This window comes from Capra hircus, chromosome 29 (assembly GCF_001704415.2).
Source record: "Capra hircus breed San Clemente chromosome 29, ASM170441v1, whole genome shotgun sequence".
Taxonomy (NCBI): Eukaryota; Metazoa; Chordata; class Mammalia; order Artiodactyla; family Bovidae; genus Capra; species Capra hircus.
In genome coordinates, this window is record NC_030836.1 from 36,479,757 (window position 1) to 36,502,003 (window position 22,247).

The following is a 22,247-nucleotide window of genomic DNA, read 5'->3' on the forward strand; positions in this document are numbered from 1 at the left end:
ATTGAACCGGGGTCTCCTGCATTGTAGGCAGATTCTTTACCATTTGAGCCACTAGGGAAGACCAAACTTGAACAGGGTTAATTGGAATTAAAGTGAAGCTACCACATGAGAGCTTTCAGCTCCAAAGATAAGGGACACAGTTCCTTTTGGTTTCAGCTTTCTTAGGCGAGACATTTATGGCAGTGGGGAAGGTGAGTCCTTATACCGTGCAGCAGTCCCATAGGGAAACTCACTCATTAATGTAGAAAAGTTGCTCATCGAAAGATGAACACATAAGGATTGGCCATCCAGTGCTGTGAGAAACTGGGAGGTGGCGGGGGTTAGATTGCTGGAGGGAGAAAGCAAGGCAGGTAAAAGAGCTGAAATGACTCCAGGGTGACACCTAGAGGACTTAAGCTCACAAACAGCACATGTGTCCACCAGACGGTTTTCAGTAGTAATTTTATCTGGGCAAATGAACTTTAAAATGGGGAATAGAGTTTCCCAAAAAGAAGGAGAGAGGAGCCAACAAATACTTCCATAAGTATTTACTTAATTGGGAACTCAAGGAAACCCCACCCTGAAATGGCCAAGATGGGGTTGTTTCACATTCCAAAACTGGTTTTTGCATAAAGAAATTGGTTTGATAAAACATCTTTTCAAAAATCTGAACCTAGGGTAACAAAAGTCCTTCTAGGAGGAGCTTGCATTTCTCTCCTTGTGCCTTGAGATATAAGATGCTCTACCATGACTCTCAGGAACTCTTATTTACACCACCTCCAATTTCTGAGACAGAAGGGAAAAACAGAAAACTTTTAAAACTCAAGCAAGTAAATTTAACTTATTCTGTTAACTTACTTACAAACAAATGAGTTTTATATCATCATAACTGATTAATGACTAAGGTTTTAGTTTTTATTTTTTAATGACTAAGCTTTTCAGTGAAGCTATGGGATATCTGGCTGTGTATGTCTATATGTCTGTGTATATGTTATAGAGATATTTCTACCTCTGGGTAGTAGTGCCAAAATTAATTTGTAAAGGAGCTCTACATAATTGGCTTAAATGAAACTGAGCACTTATATAAGTTCTCAGAAATATAAAAGAAACTAACCCAAATGGATTTCAGGTTCACATGAATCTGGGAAATATTCAGTATTACATTAATATCTGGTGTTAAACAAGTTTAAGCCTTTTGATTTAAATAATATTGAGATGACATAATCAGCATTATGTATAATCCTTTTATTGTATGTAGGGTTGCTAAAAGAGATCTGATTATCTGTAATCAGATAAGTCAGATAATCAAATAAGATCTGATTATCTCTATTACAAAATTTGTCAGCAAGAAAAATAACTTGCTATAGTGAGATTTTTACAAGTAAATTAAGTGTAAATAAGAGTTTTTAGGTAAATTCTTTAGGAATGAACAAACAAGACCAAGCACTAAATTTGAAGAATGATCACGTTTGAATATGGAAAGAGGAACTGCCACTGAAGGAGAGGAACAAGGCAAGCAGTCAGAGAAGAGATTCTCTCTCTTTAGTTGCTAACTCGTGTCTGACTCTTACTGTCAGGCTCCTCTGTCCATGGGATTCTCTGGGCAATAACACTGGAGTGTGTTGCCATTTCCTTCTCCAGGGGATCTTCTTGACCCAGGAATCGAACCCGGGTCTCCTGCATTGCAGGCAGATTTTTACTGAGCTAGGAATAATTATGTTTTACAGTATGTTTACTTAAAAATAGTTTCTGCAGATTTTTGGTAATTTGAAACTTTGGAGTTTCGCTAAATTAAGTTAAATGATAGAAGTTTATTGAATATCTAGGTCATTTACTGGAGAAGGCAATGGCACCCTATTCCAGTGTTCTTGCCTGGAGAATCCCAGTGATGGCGGAGCCTGGTGGGCTGCCATCTATGGGGTCACACAGAGTCGGACACGACTGAAGCAACCTAGCAGCAGCAGGTCATTTGTAAGTAAAATAATATACTGCAAATTAATAAAAAGATTGTTTTACAGAGAAACTAATGATATTTAGGAGTATTAGTTAATATGAGACATTTTCTATAAGAAAGTACATGATTTTGGAAATTATAGCTAATAAGTTTGTCATTCTACATAATGCTAGTTTAGTTCATAATTGCTTACTTCTTAACTTTTAATAGAAATTAAGGTTTTAATGGTTTAAGATTATAATTAAAATATATAACTCAAACTTTCAAAAATTAATAAGGAAAATATATATTTGTATGCAAAGGAAAAATAAAGTATAAAGAATGGAAGTGAACTTTGTTAGGGGAAAAGGAAATAATTTTGTCCTAAAAAAGATTAAAGACAGAGAGAGAAAAGGGACAGCACAGGACAAAATCTGAAGGTAAAACAAGAAAGTTACAGAAGGTTATGGAAAAGAAATTTCAGGAAAAGAGTTTTGTATGTGAGCAGGACTGGCTAAGAATTAACTTAATTGGTTGAGTTTTACTATTAAAAATAAGCTGGTACAAAATTAGAATTTGTTTTTCTCTCTCTGCTAAGAGGGACAAAGTTTTCTTGGAATATTGATCTGCTTTTGATGGCAGATTGTCGAGTTTCTTTACCTTTTAAACAACCTGTTGTAAACTTTGGTATTTGCCTCTGAAATATTCTATTGTCACTTGATTGAGGGCAGGAGGAGAAGGGAGTGACAGAGGATGAACATGGTTAGATGGCATCACTGACTCAATGAACATGAGTTGGAGCAAGCTCTGGGAGATCGTGAAGGACTGAGAAGGCTGGCGTGCTGCAGTCCATGGGGTCGCAGAGTTGAACATGACTTAGCGACTGAACGACAACAACAATTGTCACTTGGTTAAATAAATATTGTTTCATAGTGACCTATGATCCTATTTGACCAAGAGTTTTAAGTTTTTTTCCTTTTTTAAAAAGTATTGATTTATTTACTTATTTATTTGTGGTTGCACTGAGTCCTCACTACTCCCTGTGGACTTCCTCTAGCTGCGGTGAGGAGCAGCCACCCTCTGGTTGCGGTGCCCGGGCCTCTCGCTGTGGCAGCTTCTCTTATTGTGGAGTGTGGGCTCTAGGCGCATGGGTTTCAGTAGTTGTGTCACATGGCCTTGGCTGCCCCTCGGCGTGTGGAATCTTCCCAGACAAGGGAATGAACCCATGTCCCCCGAATTGAGAGGTGGATTCCTAACCCCTGAACCGCCAGGGAAGTCCCCCCAATTTTTTGATATCTTTGACAAACTTCCTTAAACCAATTTTAAAATGAAGTTCTTTTGACCTCTAGCTAACTTGGGGATACTTCAGAGGATACTAAAACATCTCAAAGAAAAATAATAAGTTAATTATGCTTACTTGGTATATTAAATTAGAGGGGAAGCACTGTCAACTTTCTTAGGTTATAGTGTATGTTGTGTTTAGTTGCTCAGTCATGTCTGACTCTTTGGGACCCCATGGACTGTACCCCGCCAGGCTCCTCTGTCCATCGAATTTTTCAGGAGAGAATACTGGAGTGCACTGCCATTTCCTTCTCCACTATGGGTAATTGTTATTAACATAAATGTTCTGGAAATTGTATGAAATGTCTAAACTTTGACTGTGTCCTGATAAAATGTTATCAGTCATAATTCTAATTATTATTTTAATATTCTACGACACAAAAATAACTAAATTTCTTTGACAACTATATTGTAATCAGGTCTTTAGCCATGCCTTTTAAAATCTTTTGTCATTTATAGACAATTATTATTTTGCTCTGATGCTTTGCAAAAATGCTTCATCTTCAAGAAGACTCATAGAAAGGGCTTTCTGGTAAGTACAGGTTTCTGAAAATGTTTAGATTATATTGCTTAACTGGGTAAAAAGTTAAAAGAATTCTAATGGAAAACTTTATTTTGGGGGGTTCCAAAATCACTGCAGATGGTGACTGCAGCCATGAAATTAAAAGACGCTTACTCCTTGGAAGAAAAGTTATGACCAATCTAGATAGTATATTGAAAAGCAGAGACGTTACTTTGCCGACTAAGGTCCGTCTAGCCAAGGCTATGGTTTTTCCTGTGGTCATCTATGGATGTGAGAGTCGGACTGTGAAGAAGACTGAGCGCCGAAGAATTGATGCTTTTGAACTGTGGTGTTGGAGAAGACTCTTGAGGGTCCCTTGGACTGCAAGGAGATCCAACCAATCCATTCTGAAGGAGATCAACCCTGGGATTTCTTTGGAAGGAATGATGCCAAAGCTGAAGCTCCAGTACTTTGGCCACCTCATGCGAAGAGTTGACTCATTGGAAAAGACTCTGATGCTGGGAGGGATTGGGGGCAGGAGGAGAAGGGGACGACTGAGGATGAGATAGCTGGATGGCATCACTGACTCGATGGACGTGAGTCTGAGTGAACTCCGGGAGTTGGTGATGGACAGGGAGGCCTGGAGTGCTGCGATTCATGGGGTCGCAAAGAGTCGGACACGACTGAGCGACTGAACTGAACTGAACTGAATGGAAAACCTGATGGCATCATAAACCTATGAAGTATCAAGATTAACAAGTGTGGCTTTTTGTCTGAAATATTATTGAAATTTAATCTTTGCTTTCCAGATATAAAGAAACCTTTCCCCTTAAGCTAACTGTGATTTACAGCAAGCTGATATCTTTGTAAGCAGAACTGAAACATTTATCTGTTCTCTCTACTTTATCTGTCCGGAATTTGGAAACTCTTAGTGAGTATTCTTATTTTCATGGCAATACTGTTATTTGCATAAGTTCAATAAGAACCTATTCTCCTTACAACAGCACACAATTGGAAACATTAGTTATCCTATCAAGGCTTTGGAATGTCATAATTGAGAGACATGTGCATAGACTCAGATATGACAAGATAGCATTAAGGAACTAAGACTGACTTTATGAAGCCAGTAACTCCTTGAAAAAAATACTCTGGTACCTTGCAACCTTATCAGGTGAATAATTCAAGCCATTTCCTGGCAGGTTCAAGAACCTCAAGACATTTTGGATCCTCAAGAAGAGAGTGATTCACCCAAATTTATAGGTATCTCAAACAGAATCTGATGGCAAGTCCTTAACATGACTTTCCTGGCCTTGAGAAACCTTTTAAAGTTCAAATCTGAGAATGCTTATGAAAAGTTCCAGCAAAACCAATTTAAAAGAGCTTTCGTTGTTGTTCAGTAGCTAAGCCATGTTTGACTCTTTGTGACCCCAAGGACTGAGGCACACCAGGCTCTCCTGTTCTTCACTATCTCCTAGAGTTTGCTCAAACTCATGTCCACTGAGTCTGTGATGCTATTTAACCATCTCATCGTCTCCCACCCGCTTCTCCTTTTGCCTTCAATTTTTCCCGGCATCTGGGTCTTTTCCAATGAGTCAGCTCTTTGCATCAGGTATCTAAAGTATTGGAGTTTCAGCTTCAACATCAGTCCTTCCAATGACTATTCAGGACTGATTTCCTTTAGGACTGACTAGTTTGACCTCCTTGCAGTCCAAGGGACTCTCAAGAGTCTTCTCCAGCACCACAGTTCAAACGCATCAATTCTTTGGCACTCAGCCTTCTTTGTGATCCAACTCTCAAATCTGTACATGACTACTGGAAAAACCATAGCTTTGACTATATGGACCTTTGTTGGCAAAGTGATGTCTCTGCTTTTTAATATGCTGTCTATGTTGGTCATAGCTTTTCTTCCAAAGAGAAAGCATCTTTTAATTTCATGGCTGCAGTCACTGTCTGCAGTGATTTTAGAGCCCCCTCAAATAAATCCTGTCACTGTTTCCACTTTTCCCTTTCTATTTGCCATGATCTTTATGGGACCCCAAAATTTTGAGTTTTAACCATATATGGTCAATTATACTTATATATATAATCAGGTTAAGTTTATTGAAACTGGACTCATTTTGCAAGCAAATTAGTCTTAATCTGGCTATATTTTGTAGAGACAAGGATAGTTTTCAAAAGAAAAATTATGTTTCAGTAATATAACTTTTTTGATATTAAGTTCTATAGTTGTCTTTGAGTTTTGATATTTACTGCCTAAGACTCACTTCCCAGATGATTCCTTTTTACCAATTTGCATTATTGTAAGGTTTAATGAACTATTAAAAGGACAGTCTAAAATTGTTTCTGATGTTTACCTAGTAATCTATCTTTGGATGAAGATCAGATGTGTCATGTCCTGAAACAAGGAGACTTCAAACTGGAAAAGACATCATTTAAAGAACTGTCTCCAAACCTAGATGAAAGGATTTTTATCATATTCTTAACTAGCTTGTGTACAGTGAAACCAAAGAGAATTAACTCCTGCATTTATTCCTCCCACTTTAAAAAGGGCCCCTGTACCAGACTGGTCTAAAGACAGGACTGCTGACCTCAATATCACCTTAAAAGAATACCCATACCAGGATGAGAAGATGACATGAGAAGTGAACAGCTCTTCCAAGATGCTGGGCCTGACCTGTGTGATCATTTATAGTGTTTTCTTGGTTTCTATCATGGATACACAAATCCTATGCAGAGTTTAAAAATCAATCCAATTGTTGTATTTATGGTCAATTATCCATGTTTAGTACTTTTGGTTTACCTTGGTGGATTCTTCCACTCCAAGGCTTGCTTGGATAGCCCTTAGGAAATTTATTCTAGAAGAAAAAAGTTATATAGTTCTGTTCAAGCCCTTATTGATATTACTAGATGGGACTCCCTCACTTGGCTAATCAATCATATCCGCTCTGACCCTGGCCATAAATACAATTTTTCTTTAAAGGTTAATCACTCAAGCTCAATCAGAACAATGAGCTAAATGTCAGTCAAAAATCATAACCTCCTGCTTATTGGGAGAGACCGTCCCTCAATTATGGGATGGATTTATATTGTTAATACCAGGCTATAGTCATTTAAATTTAAAGGCTTCCTTATGGTGGGAACAATTAAATTATACTAGGGATAATGAGCTTAATAACATTAGGAAATTGGGCTGAGTGCCTTATGAACAATGTCAACTTATCATTACCCTTAAAGATAGTGATTGGTATGGAACAGATGGGTCAGGTGACCAGGGCTCACATCCAGTGGAGGTTCTTGGTTTAAATGCTAACTTAAGGGACTTCCCTGGTGGTCCAGTAGCTAAGACTCCACACTTTCAATGCAGGGGGCCAGGGTTCTGTTTCTGGTTGGGGACCAAGACCCCACATGCTGCAACTAAGAATTTGCATGCCGAAACTAAAGATCCCTCACTCCACAACTAGGACTTGGTGCGGGCAAATAAATAAACTTTAAAAATCCTTACTTAAGATTTTAAAAAATGCTACTAACTGTACTCCCTGTATTCTGCTTACTCTACAAGACTGTTGTTTTTCATATTACCCAAAGGGCAACTGAGATTCTGACAAATATTTTGATGACTAAGCAGCTTGAGACAGTCGACCAAATATACAGCTGTTTAGTCCCTAAGTTGTGTTCGACTCCTTGCAACTCCATAGACTCAGTGCACCAGGCTCCTCTGTCCATGGAATTCTCCAGGCAAGAATACTCGAGTGGGTTGCCATTTCCTTCTCCAGGAGATCTTCCCAACCCAGGAATTGAACCTGGCTCTCCTGAGTCACTTGCATTGGCAGGCAGATTCTTTCCCACTGAACCACCAGGGAAGCCCTGGCCAAACATATAGTTCTATATAAAATTAAAATAATTGTAATAATGTAACTCTGGACAGAGAAGCCTGGCATGCTGCAGTCCATGGGGTCACAAAGAGTCAGACACCACTTAACGACTGAACAATAGTGTAACTCTAGTTATGGGAGGGAAAGTCGCTCAGTTGTGTCCAACTCTTTGCGACCCCATGGACTGTAGCCTACCAGGCTTCTCAGTCCATGGGATTTTCCAGGTAAGAGTACTGGAGTGGGTTGCCATTTCCTTCTCCAGGGGATCTTCCCAACCCAGGGATCGAACCCAGGTCTCCCGCCTTGTAGGCAGACCCTTTACCCATTGAGCCACAGAAGAGGCAACAAAAAGGAATCATTTCCTGAAACACAGCAGACCAGTGAGACAAGTGGTTCAGATACTTTTATGCTACTATTAACAGGGACATTAAGAATGCACTGAGTGGCATGGAATCCTCGCTTGACCTAGGAATAAGCCTTCCTGGCACCACGGGACAATTTGGTTATGAAACGCCTCCCAAACCTTGGTTAAATTTAGTACCATAAGGTGGCACTGTAAAACAAGGAATGTCACTCACCATCCAGTTTCACCTAGATTAAGTCCTCAGCACTGATCTACAATACACCCTGAAAGAAATTCAGCATGAACAGGTTGAGCCACTATGCTTTGAGAAAACAGGCAAAACAGACCCTTAGATAGCTAGATACGATAGGAACATTTTTTGTGAACCCCAATTCTTGCATTTTTCCATACTTAGAAAAGCATTAAAATCATGAACTGAGATACCTGTTCCTCTTGACTAGCAGTAACCTTCTACCAAGATGTAAGCTGGATTGCACACACCGCTTACCAAAGTTACAGATATACTGGCCTCTCCTCTATCTCTTGGGAGTAGTTCCTCAGAGCTATGGAAGGCAGAATCAAAAAGCTGATTCAGGGAGGGAGAGGGAAAAAATAGATTTCTGTTTTAGAGTGTTGAGTTTCAGAACTGTTTCAGGAACATCAAAGGGGAACTTACCTACATAAAAGCATTTAGACAGCAACTTAAATTTAAAAAACAAAAAACTCCACTTACTTCATCAGAAAAAGTTCACTCCACTTATTTCCTTGAATCTCCATACCTGCTAAGTGAAGATGTATGTTAGGATCTTCTGATGTTGTCCAAAAATCTTGGCTTTCTCTGCCCACTGAAGCCAAATAAAATATGGAGACAAGGTTTGGAGGAAATAGAATGGTGGCTCCAACCCTCAGGCACTGGGCCTCCCTTCCTCGAGAAATCAAGGGATTATATAGGTGAGGGCGCACAGTTTACGGTCAGTGACAAAGAACAAAGGTGTAAGAATCTTATATTCTTCTTCCTCTTGCACTGTTTCAAAAACAGTTATAGACTGGAGTCAAGCAGCCTGTTAGTTGGGTCCATTGTCTTTCCTGAATTGTACTGGAGCCTTCCCCTGGTGACTCAGTTGGTAAAGAATCTGGCTGCAATGCTGGAGACCCAGGTTTGATCCCTGGGTCAGGAAGTTCCCCTGGATGAGAAAATTGTAATCCACTGGGATTCTTGCATGGAAAATCCCATGGACAGAAGAGCCCATAGGGCTATAACCCACAGGGTCGCAGAGTTCCAACCGACAGGACTGAACGAATTTTGCATGCAGGCACGCACTGACTACAGATAGGAACATTCAAAGTACAAAAAGTGCTCAGAAAAGGGCAAGAGAAAAAAAGAAAATGTAAGGTCGGACCCCAGGGGCCATGATGGGCTGCCCCTTTCTCTCCCCCACCAGCAGGGAAGGTCTCTAACAGAAGGAGCCTCCCAGATCCTGGGGACCAATGACAGCACACTTCGCCAGCTAAAGCCACCCCACACCAGCCACCTAGAAGGACCTGTCAGCCTGTGACGCCTCGGCCTGGCGACCTATCCGAACTCCCGTCCATCTAGCCTGACCATCCCTCGCAACAAACGTATAAAAACCACCCCCAACACAGTCCGGCATGGACTACCTCGACCTGCCTCGTTCGGGTCAGGGAACCCCGCCCAGGAGTGCTTCGCCATTAAAACCCTGTTAGACACTCTTTTGGTGTCTTGATCTTTTACCTAACATTTGGCGCCCAACGTGGGGCCCGAGGCGAGGGCCCATCCCGCGACGAGTGGGATTTGCGGTCCCCTCGGGTCTGGCCTGCACCGGACCAGGTCACCCCGTCACCCCTCCGGGACCATTCAACCGTCTGGCAGGATACGGGGTAAGTTCCATCAGTCGGGCTCTGGGGGTTGTTGCTCCCGTTGCGATTATGCCTAGGGTGTCCTGGTTCCTGTAAATCGCAGATGCGTTTGGACCCCTCCTCCGCAAGCCAGGCTTGCTTCCTCGCCGCCTGTCAATTTGGGGACGTTCATCTTGGCTGAGTGGCCTTCTCCTCGCTGGGTTGATGGCCCGTTCGGGGGCGCCTGACTGGACCACTCCCAGCCCGGTTAATGACTGGTCCAGGCCCTTCGTTTCATAGTCGCCATGGGGGCGGCTGCCTCCAAGGCTGACCAGCCCTGGTCTACACCGCTAGAATGTCTACTCACCAACCTCAGAACTCTACACATCTCCGGAGAAATTCGTTCCAAACGCTTAACCTGCCTTTGTTCTGAGGCATGGCCCCAACATTCTTTAGATAACAGCTCACAATGGCCGCCAACTGGAACTTTCGATTTTAACATCCTCCGTGACTTAGATAATTACTGACAGAAGTCGGGAAAATGGTCTGAGGTACCCTACATACAGGCTTTCTGGCTGCTGCTCTCCCGTCCCACCCTATAAACCCACTGTTCCCCTTCTGAAATTCTTCTATCGCCCTTGCCAACTTCTCCCATGTCTTCCCCTCCTCCACTGCCCTCACTGCCCAGCCCTCCTGTGACAAAGCCGCCTCTATATCCACCCCTCCCTTCATGCCCAGCTTCACCGATCTCCCCCACACCAACCCCCCCTCTATTGCCCTTGCCAACTTCTCCCATGTCTTCCCCTCTCCCACCATCCTCACAGCCCAGCCCTCCTGTGACTACGCCTCTTGCCACTCGCTCCCTTGGCTCCACCTCAATATCCAGCTTGACCACCTCCAATCCCAGACACCAAAAACAGCTTCCCCTATGAGCCCCCTTCTACAGGACCCTTCCCTCTCTGCCCATCACCCTCAGAACTGCCAGAAATGCCTTTCTTAATCCCATCTCTGTCATGAGACTTCTTGCAAAACCTAACAGAAAACTTTTTCCTTTTTCTCACTGGAACACTTTTAGTACTTTATAGAATTAAAAAACAAAATTCAGCCAAATACATTTCAAATATCTGATTAGTTATAGAAGATTCATAAATTAGGCAGCATCCCATATCTCCAAAGAGCTATAGTAAAGAAAAGGTTTTCAAACGTAGGACATAGAATCCATAAACAGAAGAAAAGATTACTTTAGGCGTGAAAGTGAAAAGTTGCGTAGTCCTGTCCAACTCTTTTCGACCCCCATGGACTATACAGTCCATGGAATTTTCCAGGCCAGAATACTACAGTGGGTAGCCTTTCCGTTCTCCAGGATACCTTCCCAACCCAGGGATCGAACCCAGTTCTCCTGTACTGCAGGCATAGGTAACATATTTTATGGGGAATGGAAGGGATCTATATGGCAGATTATCTCAGTTTCCTTTGGGGACAGCTGAGAGCCTGTTGGTGCTGACCAAAAAATTCCTGACTAACTTGTTAAGACTACATTCTGGGTGACGTTGAAATTTAAGCTATGACAGGTATTAATTCCCGGATTAGGGACTTGTCCTAACAATAAGTGACTCCATTTCAAGCCTATAGTTTTCTTTCAAACAACAGTAAAGTTGAAATAAGGACATCCAGAGAGATGAAGTGACCTGGCAGAATAACAAAGCAGGCAAAAGACCTCCTCATTCCAAATCCCGCGGCGTTCTCGCTCACAATGCTGCCTTTTTGATTGAAATGGGTCTGGAAGTTAGTGCCATGCCCTCTCTAAAACTGAGAGAACATTTAGGAACCATCTGCAGAGTTCAGGAGTGGAAATGATCTCAGAGGGAAAGGATGCATTTTCCCGGTTGAGCGCCTCTTAACTGCTCCTCTAACACCGTTTCCCCTTTGTGTCTTTTAAGCGCGAAAAAATTTCTCAAAAGACCAGGTGCGCTCAGGCTCCCCTTTCTTAGAACTACATTTCCCACAATGCCTCAGGGGCCCCCACGTAGCTGAAGAACTACAATGCCCCAAATGCCAAGGGTTTTTTTCTTTTTAGAGGCAGATAAGCTTCCATTCGTGGAGAAGGCAATGGCACCCCACTCCAGTACTCTTGCCTAGAAAATCCCATGGATGGAGGAGCCTGGTGGGCTGCAGTCCATGGGGTCGCTAAGAGTCGGACACGACTGAGCGACTTCACTTTCACGCATTGGAGAAGGAAATGGCAACCCACTCTAGTGTTCTTGCCTGGAGAATCTCAGGGACGGTGGAGCCAGGTGGGCTGCCGTCTATGGAGTCGCATAGAATCGGACACGACTGAAGCGACTTAGCAGCAGCAGCAAGCTTCCATTCGGAGAAGGCGATGGCACCCCACTCCAGTACTCTTGCCTGGAAAATCCCATGGACAGAGAAGCCTGGTGGGCTGCAGTCCATGGGGTCGCGAAGAGTCAGACAGGACTGAGCGACTTCACTTTCCCTTTTCACTTTCATGCATGGAGAAGGCAATGGCAACCCACTCCAGTGTTCTTGCCTGGAGAATCCCAGGGACAGGGGAGCCTGGTGGGCTGCCATCTATGGGGTCGCACAGAGTCGGACACGACTGAAGCGACTTAGCAGCAGCAGCAAGCTTCCATTCCAAATTTAAAAATGAAGTTTACCCACTCTATAGTCCAGATATAGTCACTTTCCCCTTTCCTGCCAGACTTCCGTTCCCAGCTCGAACTTCCGACTCCATTATTCTCCTGGTGGGAATGCCAAGGATAAATACGCAAGCGGAGAGTAGAGCGCATGCGCTGACCGGCACCGGGTTTAGGCCTTTTGGGCGGCTCGCAGGTCCGGGCGCGTCCCGCCTTGCGCGTGCGCAGACGATAAACCAACGCCCCAGAGTTGAGTGTGTTGTAAAACGCGGGTGTAGTGCCGCGTTTTAGTAAAGTCGCACGTGGAGAGCAGCGGTGGCCAGAGCCCGGTGAGTGCAAGCTGAGACTGGGGCTCGGGGGCTGCACGCGGGACTGGATGGCGGCGGCCGCTACAGGTGGGAGCCCGGCGGCATCGAGGCCTGCAGAGCGTCTGTGGGGAGGGGTCCAAAGTCGCGCGGCGGACAGTCTTTTAACTATAGACCCGGATCCTCGTTGCTATGCAACAGGGGGCGTCGTTACTAAGTAACAGGAGAGGCGCGCGTTTCCGGGGAGAAGACTTCGCAGTGCTGCTCCAAGGTCCTGTCGAGGACACGCGGCTGTCAGGTTTGCGGGACGAGGCCAGCGCTGAGCCCCTCGACCCCGACTCCTGGCTACGACTCGACTTCCCGCGGCTTCGCTCCGAACCCTTTGGGGGTATCCCGAACCCCTGGGCCGCGCGGCGTCCCTTGCCGGCGACGTCACCCAGCAGCCTTGGCAGGGGACACGCTGTTCGAAATAGCACAAGCGTGCCACTGACACCCTGGCTCGGGGAGGCCGGGCCCTGGGAAAGGCGCCGTGCGCATGGGAAGCTGCCCCTTTGCTCGTCGCCCTGCCCCCAAACAGTTGCTGGGCAGCAGCTGTTAGGGGTTTAGCGGGGGCTGCCCCCACCTGCCAGGATGCTGACTTCATACTCCCGAGTAGCAGCTTCGCCGGGTTTAGGAGCTTCCTTTCCACGCAGCTGTGCTTTTTGAGTGGCTGCTGCATATTTGGATCGACTTTAAAATAGTCCTCTTCGTACCTCTCCTTGGCTCTCCGTTGTGCTCACCGCTTCTTGGCGGGCTTCTGACACTCATTTAACGAACATTTATTAGTCATTATTCTGTGCTAGGCGCTGGGGATTCCAAGGAAGGTTAGCTGTCAAGTCTGAAGGGGAGGTGTTCAAAGTCTATTGGGGAAGGCAGGCATAAAAGCTGCTAAATTATGCTAAGTGCAGTGAGTGGTAAATTGGCAATTTGTGGGCTACAACTTTCCTATAGATGTTTATAGTTTACAAAGTTCTTGTAGAAACATGTTCACTACTTGCATTAACTCTTAACCTCATTTGATCCCATTTTAGATTTGAGGAGACTGAAACTCAGACAGTTAAGTAATAAGGTAGAAGGTAGTGGCTTCTAAGTATTATTTTTTTTGGCCGCGCTGCAGTGTATGTGGGATCTTAGTTCCCTGGTCAGGGATTGAGCCCACACCCCCCCCCCCACCCCCCACTGGAAGCATGGAGTGTTAACCACTAGACTGCCAGGGAAGTCCAGTAGTGGCTTCTAATGTGTGCCAGAACTGAGCCTGGGACAGAAAAGTCTAGAGTGCTTTGTACACTGCTGCATTTTGGGGGCTTTGCCCGAACAGTAGACTTTCCCCTGTGCTACTGATCATTTGTGGCAGCTGTCCTGTTATGCATCAAAAATCCCCAAGGAGCTCTGAAAACAAAAGCCTGAACCTGACTGGGGAGAGTCCCAGTAAAGAAGCCCTGGGGGCTGGAGGGTGCAGGTGGGACAGACACTCCAGATTGAGGAGGCTCAAGCCCTTCTCATGGCAACCACAATTGAGAACTGCTGCTCCATGGGGGCAGTTTCTATAATGATGGGGAAATCAGGACCGGCAGAAGGCATAAAATCAGCCGCCCTCCCTGCCACGTTGTGATTTATAGTGAGAGGAAGCGACCAGGAGGAAGGAGCCTTGGCAGGGAGTCTGGGGACCGCCCCACCCTACCCTCTTAGCAAACCACGGCTAAACATACAGTGCCTTCTCAGTGCTGCTGTGGCTGCTGCTGCTAAGTCACTTCAGTCATGTCCGACTCTGTGTGACCCCATAGACGGCAGCCCACCAGGCTCCCCCGTCCCTGGGATTCTCCAGGCAAGAACACTGGAGTGGGTTGCCATTTCCTTCTCACTACCACAGTTAAATGAAGCAGTTTCCCCAGTTCAGCCTGTCCCTGCCCAAGCCATATTGCTGCTGCCAAACAAAAGTGCCAGGTCTAGTCCTGGCTTTTTGCTGCAGAACCATGACCTGTGAGTCCAGCAGGTGGGTCATCATCTGGTGGGTGGTCTCCTTGTGGGAATCTGGGTGTCCTCCGTCTGTGAGGTGGTTGATTTGGGGGCAGAACTTTAAGCTCCTTGAGGGCAGCGACCATGTCTTAATGAGGCAGGGTAGGTGGGGTGTGGAAAGAGCAAAAGGGCACGGTTTAGACCCTGGATTCTGGAGTCAGGTCCCCATCCTGCTGTGTGAACTTGAACAACACTTGATCTCTCTAAACCATAGTTTTCTGAGTAAATGTGGAGAAATAGCAGTATCTTATAAGATTGTTGTGGACTTAAATGAGATGGTGAAAGAACAAGTACTTTGTAAATTATAAAGCAACACACACACACACACAATTTGTTGTTGTTGAGTGCCTGCTATTTGCTGAGATATTTAAGACATCCTTCCTCTCAAAGCTTGTGGCTGCTGCAGCCCCTGACTCCCATGGCTTCTTTTTATCAAAAGTATTTGGTTGTGATGAAGTGAGGAGGTATCATGGTGATGGGTTAGACCCTTGCTGAAGGAGAAATGAGGAGGAATCCTGTTAAAGAAAACAATTTGAAGAGAAAGGGAAAAGTAAAAGTGTTAGTCTGTGTCCAACTCTTTGTGACCCTATGGACTGTAGCCCGCCGGACTCCTCTGTCCATGGGATTCTCCAGGCAAGAATACTGGAATGGGTAACCAGTCCCTTTTCCAGGGGAATCTTCCCAACCGAGGGTTCGAACCCAGGTGTCCTACATTGCAGGCAGATTCTTTACCATCTGAGCCACCAGGGAACCCTTTGAAGAAAGGGAGTAGCCAGTAATCTTTCTTATCTGCAAAGGGCTCACTCCAGAATCGGGTTAGATTTGGTTTCTGGTATATTGCCGAAGGTTGAATGGCAGGCAATGCCAGCCTCACTGTGGAGAGTTTATTTCAAGGTCCCCCAAGTCTCCTCAGATTTCCAGGTGGCTCAGTGGTAAAGAATCCGCCTGCCAATGCAGGAGATGTAGGAGCCAGATGTTCGATCCCTGGGTCAGGAAGAACCCGTGGAAGAGGAAATGGCAACTCACTCCAGTATTCTTGCCTGGAGAATCCCATGGACAGAGGAGCCTGACGGGCTACAGTCCATGAGGTCACAAGGAGTCAGAAACGAATGAGCGATTGAGCACACACAACTCCCCTGGACTGAAGCAAATGGCTGCCTGAAGATTGAGGCTGGCACAGAACGCAGGAGGCTTCCAGTTGGGGGTGGGGGTGGGGAGCAACTCACGTCACCTTGACCTTCTAGATAGGAGGAGACGTCATTGGATCCCTCTGGGTGGAGGTCCTTGGATATAGAATCCAACCCAAGATAGCAACTCTGCTCGTTAAGTCCCCAGTGTGGTCATGACCCAGATAGACCAGGAACTGACCTGTGCTTTCCTCATCTCTGACCACAGGCAGGCAGGAACCATCTGGTTCTTGATTTGTGCCAGAAAAAGAGTAGAAGGCTTCCCAACCTGAGGTTGTTCCCTCTGAACTGCCTGTTTTGCAGCCTGCCTGATCCTACAGGTCTCAGGAGGGATTTAGAGCAGCTGTTTCTGTGCCAGAAAGTGCCCCAAATGTGATATTTTTATAACTGGTTCTTGGACCCTTCTTCCCACTAAACAAGAATGAGAATATCTTCTCCTTCTTGATTTCTGGCTGACTACCTGAGGGCCCTGGTAGCTACAAAAACTTCAAACACCTGACTGCTCCTGCCTCAGGGGCCTCTGCTTCTCAAGTCTAAATCTCTGACACTCCCAGGAGCTGCAGGTTCATTTCTGAGCTTGGAAGAGAACAGGGAATTTGCCGGTGCTGTTTGACTTTTCTCAAGCACGGTAGCGAATAGAAGTTGGAACCGAAAACGTTTTTCTTGGCTAAATCCACTGGTACTTCAATGAGTTGATACTTGTTGGGTCTTAACTTGCCTACAGCATCACATTACAGAAATCAAAGCATAAAACACAAAGCAGTTAAGTGAATTATCACCAGTAATTCATGGAGTGGATTGGTAGATGCCGAGTCTCTTTTAGCTCATGAATAATCTCTTGTGTGACTTTCCAAATCACTTGTGAGATTTAAGTTGGAGAGGATACAGCACAGTATATGCGAGGGTGCTGATGTCACGTGCATGCATGCTAAGTTGCTTCAGTGTCCAACTCTTTGTGACCCCATGGACTGTAGCCCACCACGCTGCTCTGTCCATGGGATTCTCCCGGAAAGAATACTGGAGTGAGTTGACATGCCCGCCTCCAGGGGATCTTCCCAACCTAGGGATCAAACCAGTGTCTCCTTGTCTCCTGCACTTCAGGCAGATTCCTTCCCGCTGAGCCACCAGGGAAGCCTGATGTCAGGTGTGCCTGAATTCAGATTCTGGCTCCCCTACTTACTACTTATCCCTCCTCAGTTTCTTTATCAGTTAAATGGGGGATAAGAACAGTACCTACCTAATGGGTTGTTGTGAGGATTAAATGAGATAGGTGGCCCATGGTTAACTTTTACTATTAATAATATTGTTCCTTAAAAGTTGTGCTTTAACTCTTTGCCTCCGTTGGGGGCTGGGGAGTTGAGGTCAATTCAGTGTGAGTGGATCTTGACTTTGTACAGTGGAATCCTCTGGGGGGTTTTGCAGGTCTAACCCCGGGCCCTACTCACTGTGACATCAGAACCTCTTGTCTTAGGGCAGAGGCATCAATAGTTTGTGAAGCTTCCGGATGTTTTCAGTGAGCAACCACAGTTGTGATCCACCTTCACTTCTGTGATTTGGAAGCAGAAGTTTGGGTCCAAATCCTGGCCTTTCTCCTTAGCCCCAGTGACCTTGGGTAGATGCTTAAGTTCTAAGTCTTAGTCTCTTCTCCTCTCTACCCATAGTGGTGAGGAGGATAAGGACCATCTCGCATGATACTCTTGCAGAACAAATGGCCTGTGTACAGTGTGTTCTTGTGTATCTTTATGCAGTGGTAATCCTATTTGAGTGCAATTTTTAAGTTTGTAAAATATATATATTAGCTTTATCTAAAGAAGATTATAACCTCCTTGGGGACAAAGCTTTATAGTCTTATAATTTTTTTTTTTTTTTAAATGCCCAAAGCACCTAATACACAAAGGCAGGCCTTTAGGTTTTTAGAACTGGAGTAAGCCTCAGAGAGATCTTCTCATCCACCTTAAGGCGCTGCCTATACTTACTGGTTTATTAATATGCAAACAGTAAAGAAAGTGAAAGAGGAACCTGTGAATCAGATGGTTGTACCCAGTTGAGGCTGAAAGTCTCAGTTCTGCGTTTCAACTAACAGGGAGGGGCGGAGGAGGGTGCTGGGGCAAGTCATGCCCAGGACAGTGGGTTTCTCTGCCAGTTCGGGCCCTCGCTCATGTCATGCTCCTCAACCCTGACAGATCCAGCCATGGCAGGCTCAGGCAGCAGCTCGCCATGGGGCAAGCATCTGTTCAAAGTTGTCCTGATGGTGCTCGTGGCCCTCCTGCTCCTGCTCTCAGTGTCTTCCCAGTCACATCGAGACTTCGTGACGCCAGGACAGCAGAAGAGGGAGGCCCCGGTTGATCTCTTGAGCCAGATCGGTGGCTCTGTGCGGGGAACCTTGGACACCTGGATTGGGGCAGAAACCATGCACCTGGTTTCCGAGGTAAGGAGAGTGTTCCCTGCTGTGACCACACACGTTGAGGACAGAGGAGCCGTTGTTCACGGCCACCCCTCTTGACTCTACATCCTCTGTATCATAATCCTTGGGACAGACAGCCCCCCAGTTCCATGGAATGAAGCCAGACAGCCCCTGCCTTCTGCACCCCCTTTGTTTCATTCCTACCCCAGAGCCTTTAGCTCCACCCCCATCTTTCCCTTATCCCCACCTTTTCATACCAGAAAGACTGGGAAATGAGCCGTCTTTGTAAACCTGTGTCACTGATGACGATGTGTCTGTCTTTGGTTTAAATCTGACCTAAAGTCTTAAATTGGCCAAATATCAAGACCTGAGTCCATATTTTCACCTGGAGAGGCAAGAGTGAGGATGACTCAGGGCTTTAAGGCAGGGCTGTCTCTTCTACCCAGTGGCATCCCAAGCATGTTGCCACATACTTTTGATAGGTCTTACTGAATACCTGAGACAAAGATCTTACCATTTATAAGATCCATAATACAGAAGAGCCGATTGACTTCGTTGTCACTGAAATATCCTAGCCCTTCAGGGATGCTGCTTCCCAGACCTTCAATCCTTGGGAGGCTAGGAGGACTCCCCACCAAATTTTACAGGGTGACTGCTTCAGGGATTTGATGATTCTCGCACATACCCACATTCACCCGCTACTACCACCGAAGTATTTGAGCACATCAGTTGAATTAGGGCCCCAGTGTCATGGGTTCCAGCTCAGGAAGGAGAAATGGCCCGTCGCCATGCACTGGAAAGTGGCTGTGGAAGGGACCCCTCGGCCAGGCTGAGAAGCAGGTGGAGGCATTCCTGGCCGGTGGTGGTGAGGCTCAGAGAAGAAGAACATCATTAGTTATGGACTCATCTCGTGCCCTCCTCTTCCCACAGACCTTGGCGCAGATAATGTGGGCCATCTCATCAGCCATTTCTGTGGCCTTCTTCGCACTGTCTGGGATCGCTGCTCAGTTGCTGAATGCCTTGGGGCTAGAAGGTGAGTGGCAGAGAACTGGTTAGGTCAGCTGGAGCTTAGGGTGTCACTTCCTGTTTATGATAGTTTATCTTGTCAAGGTCTAGACTTTTCCCTAGCTGTTTAACTCCTCCCAGCTCTCTCCAGAGGCAAACCTAAGAGCAGGCTACTAACTGGCATCACGCTAAGCCATAGCATCTTTTCTAACCAGCACCCACAGAGGCTCAGTCCCGTTTCACAGATGCAACAGACTCAACCAAGGGAGGGAGTCTGCCAACAGTCAGCTAGACCCGATGCTGGGATTGAAGCTCCATGACCTAGGGGTTTTTCCTTGGCTAAGGGGGTTTGGCTCTTCCCCTTTTTATTGGTCCTTGACAGCTCTCCCCACTCCCTTCACCATGCCAGGGTGGCTGATTCTATGACTCTCTCCCCTTCCAGGAGATCACATCACCCAGAGCCTGAAGCTCAGCCCCGGCCAAGTCCAGACCTTCCTGCTGTGGGGAGCAGGCGCCCTGGTTGCCTATTGGCTGCTGTCAGTGCTTCTCGGCTTGGTCTTGGCCTTGCTGGGGCGGATCCTGTGGGGCCTGAAGCTTGCCCTCTTCCTGGCTGCCTTTGTGGCCCTGGTGAGGTCCGTGCCGGACCCCTCCACCCGGGCGCTGCTCCTCCTGGCCTTGCTGACTCTCTATGCCCTGCTGAGCCGGCTCACTGGCACCCGCGCCTCGGGAGCCCAGCTGGAGGCCAAGGTGCGGGGGCTGGAACGCCAGGTGGAGGAGCTGCGCTGGCGGCAGAGGCGAGCAGTCAAGGGGCCCCGGAACGTGGAGGAGGAGTGAGGAGGAGTGAGAGGGTCGCCGGATGCCGCCCCCTGCATCATACCAAAGAGCCGAGCTGCTTCTGGGTCGCACAACCCTCCTTCCAGCCCCCTGCCCCTTCCTTGCCCTGTCTCTGAACCTTTCAGACCTTTCTCTCTGCAGCCCCCTTAGCCGAGAGAGGAAGACCATGCCCCGACTTGTCCTCAGGGCCCCTGTCCTCTGAGGTTCTCTTGTTTGGGCTTGGTTCTCCCCATTCTTTCTCTGCTCCCAGCTTGTCTTAGCAGGGCAGGTGGTTGGCGGGGGGAGGTTCCTGCCAGCTTCTGCACCCGCTCTCAGCGAACACCCCGATCACTGCCGATGGCCTCCATGACTCAGCCACGACTTGCCTTCCTCCAGTGCTCTTTCCCTCCTGTCCTTCTCTACCTCCCCCTTTGCCAAGTCCCCTGCTTCCATCCTTGTTTGTCTTCTCCTCCCAGCCCTGTACTCCAACCAAACCCCAGTCCCTCAAGGCATACTCCTGTCCCTTTCATTGCCCTGTGGTGGGGTTGGGGAGAGGCAAGGCCTATGGGGCCTGAGGGCAAACAGAAGTGAGGAAGTTCCCACTTGGGGCTGGAACGTACCTTGAGTCTGTTACAAGTGCCTTAATCCGAGCCAGCGGGGTCCTCTGTTTGCCTGCTGCTGCCATACTGTATGTAAGAAACTGTCCTGTGGCTGCTTTGTGTCAAGAGCAAAGTGGTTCCTCTCGGATTCTTGATTCCCCTTCAGCCAGAGCAAAAGATGACTGCTTTGTAGGCTTGTGCCTGCAAGTAGGACCCTGCGATGGTTGTGAGATCCCCGTGGGGGTTTCAGAGACCCCGAAGGAGGAAGGAGGACTCATCTTCCTGTCTGCACAGCTCCAGGCGGTTCTCCATCTCTCTGTCATTGCCACCGAGGAGTCGCTGATCAGCGGCCCAGGAGGAGAGCAGCACAGACAGCAGAGATGTACCACACAGCCCCTTCTCATGCTCTGCAGCTGAGATGTCCCCACTGTAGGGGGGCCACTCATTTCTTCCTCCAAGGCTCTGGTGGAGGTAGGTGGCCTCCTCTGCCAGGCCCTGCACAGGATGTGAAGAGTAAAGAAATGCCCAGTTCTTACTGTTGAGGTTGAAATGGAATCACAGCTGCAGTGATATATATATATATATTTTTATTGGCGCTTGGTTGGTTTTAAATAAAGTGCACGCTATTTTATTATCTCTTTCCGGATAAAATGTATTTGCTAAAAGTCTGGCTTCCCATGATTGCTCCCTCTCCAGCTAAACCCATTTCTTCGGAGCTGCTCAGTTTCTCCCTGCAGGTGCCAAATAGGGAGAAAGGGAGTGAGAAAGAAAGCTGGTACCAGGGACCCTTCCCTCTTGGGCTGAGGAATAAGGAGGGCATGCCCCATTCCCAAACTTCCTGGGACTGACCAGCTTTGACAGAATAGTGTGCCTGTAGGGGAGGAGGGAAGGCACCGCCTCTATCCCTGTGTGCAGGAGCGGTAAAGGCTGGCCCCCAGCCAGAGAGAGACTGGCTTGCCCTCCCTGCATCCCCACCGTGGTTCTCAACCGGGCCCATGGAATGGATCAGTTATTTCATGGAGGGGCCCGGGTGTGGGTTTTCCTTTTTAAACTGCCCAGGAGCCAGGTGCCCTGCTCTAGACCACTCACTTCCAACACTGCTTGGCAGAGGAAGTTGGGCCAGGAGACTGGACCTGGGAGGCAGGCCTTCCTGGGGCAGAGAGGAGCCCTCACACTTTTAGGCCCACAGGCTTCCTGCAGGGATGGGGCTGCGTGAACCCAGGCAGTGGTCCCCTGGCTCTGTGGGCCCTCTTTCATCCCCTCTCCATTCCTGAGCTCTGTTCCTTATATCCCTGAATTCTGGTTCTGGTGTCAGATGCCTTTACAGGTGAGCTGCTTGTGGAGTGAGGGTGAAGCAGAGGACGTGGCTCTTACCTTCTTGATCAGGAGCTTCCCAGA

General features: G+C 46.9%; 1 protein-coding gene and 1 long non-coding RNA gene across 5 annotated transcripts; one reads left to right on the plus strand and one right to left on the minus strand.

The window, feature by feature from the left end:
• LOC102176765 lies at nucleotides 13–12,630 on the minus strand. Of its 3 annotated transcripts, XR_001917491.1 has the most exons (5): nucleotides 12,507–12,587; nucleotides 8,704–8,749; nucleotides 8,479–8,556; nucleotides 8,206–8,254; nucleotides 13–765 (listed from the first exon to the last, which is right to left on the minus strand). It is a non-coding gene; the product is annotated as an uncharacterized LOC102176765 (long non-coding RNA). The 3 variants fall into 3 exon arrangements; XR_001917490.1 differs by having other exon boundaries at nucleotides 8,479–8,749; XR_311207.3 differs by lacking the exon at nucleotides 8,479–8,556 and having other exon boundaries at nucleotides 513–765; nucleotides 12,507–12,630.
• On the plus strand, nucleotides 12,658–21,487 carry TMEM109 (transmembrane protein 109). Of its 2 annotated transcripts, none has more exons than XM_005699656.3 (4): nucleotides 12,658–12,810; nucleotides 18,212–18,456; nucleotides 19,363–19,465; nucleotides 19,880–21,487. In XM_005699656.3, the coding sequence occupies exons 2-4, from the start codon at nucleotides 18,220–18,222 to the stop codon at nucleotides 20,269–20,271; spliced, it is 732 nt and encodes a 243-aa protein (XP_005699713.2). In that variant the 5' UTR covers nucleotides 12,658–12,810; nucleotides 18,212–18,219; the 3' UTR covers nucleotides 20,272–21,487. The 2 variants fall into 2 exon arrangements, with proteins under 2 accessions (XP_005699713.2, XP_005699712.2); XM_005699655.3 differs by having other exon boundaries at nucleotides 12,725–12,876.

Coding starts and splice junctions, on each gene's coding strand:
- TMEM109 (XM_005699655.3), top strand. Junction 18,457..19,362: donor CCATGCACCTGGTTTCCGAG/GTAAGGAGAGTG, acceptor CTCTTCCCACAG/ACCTTGGCGCAGATAATGTG. Junction 19,466..19,879: donor GAATGCCTTGGGGCTAGAAG/GTGAGTGGCAGA, acceptor CTCCCCTTCCAG/GAGATCACATCACCCAGAGC.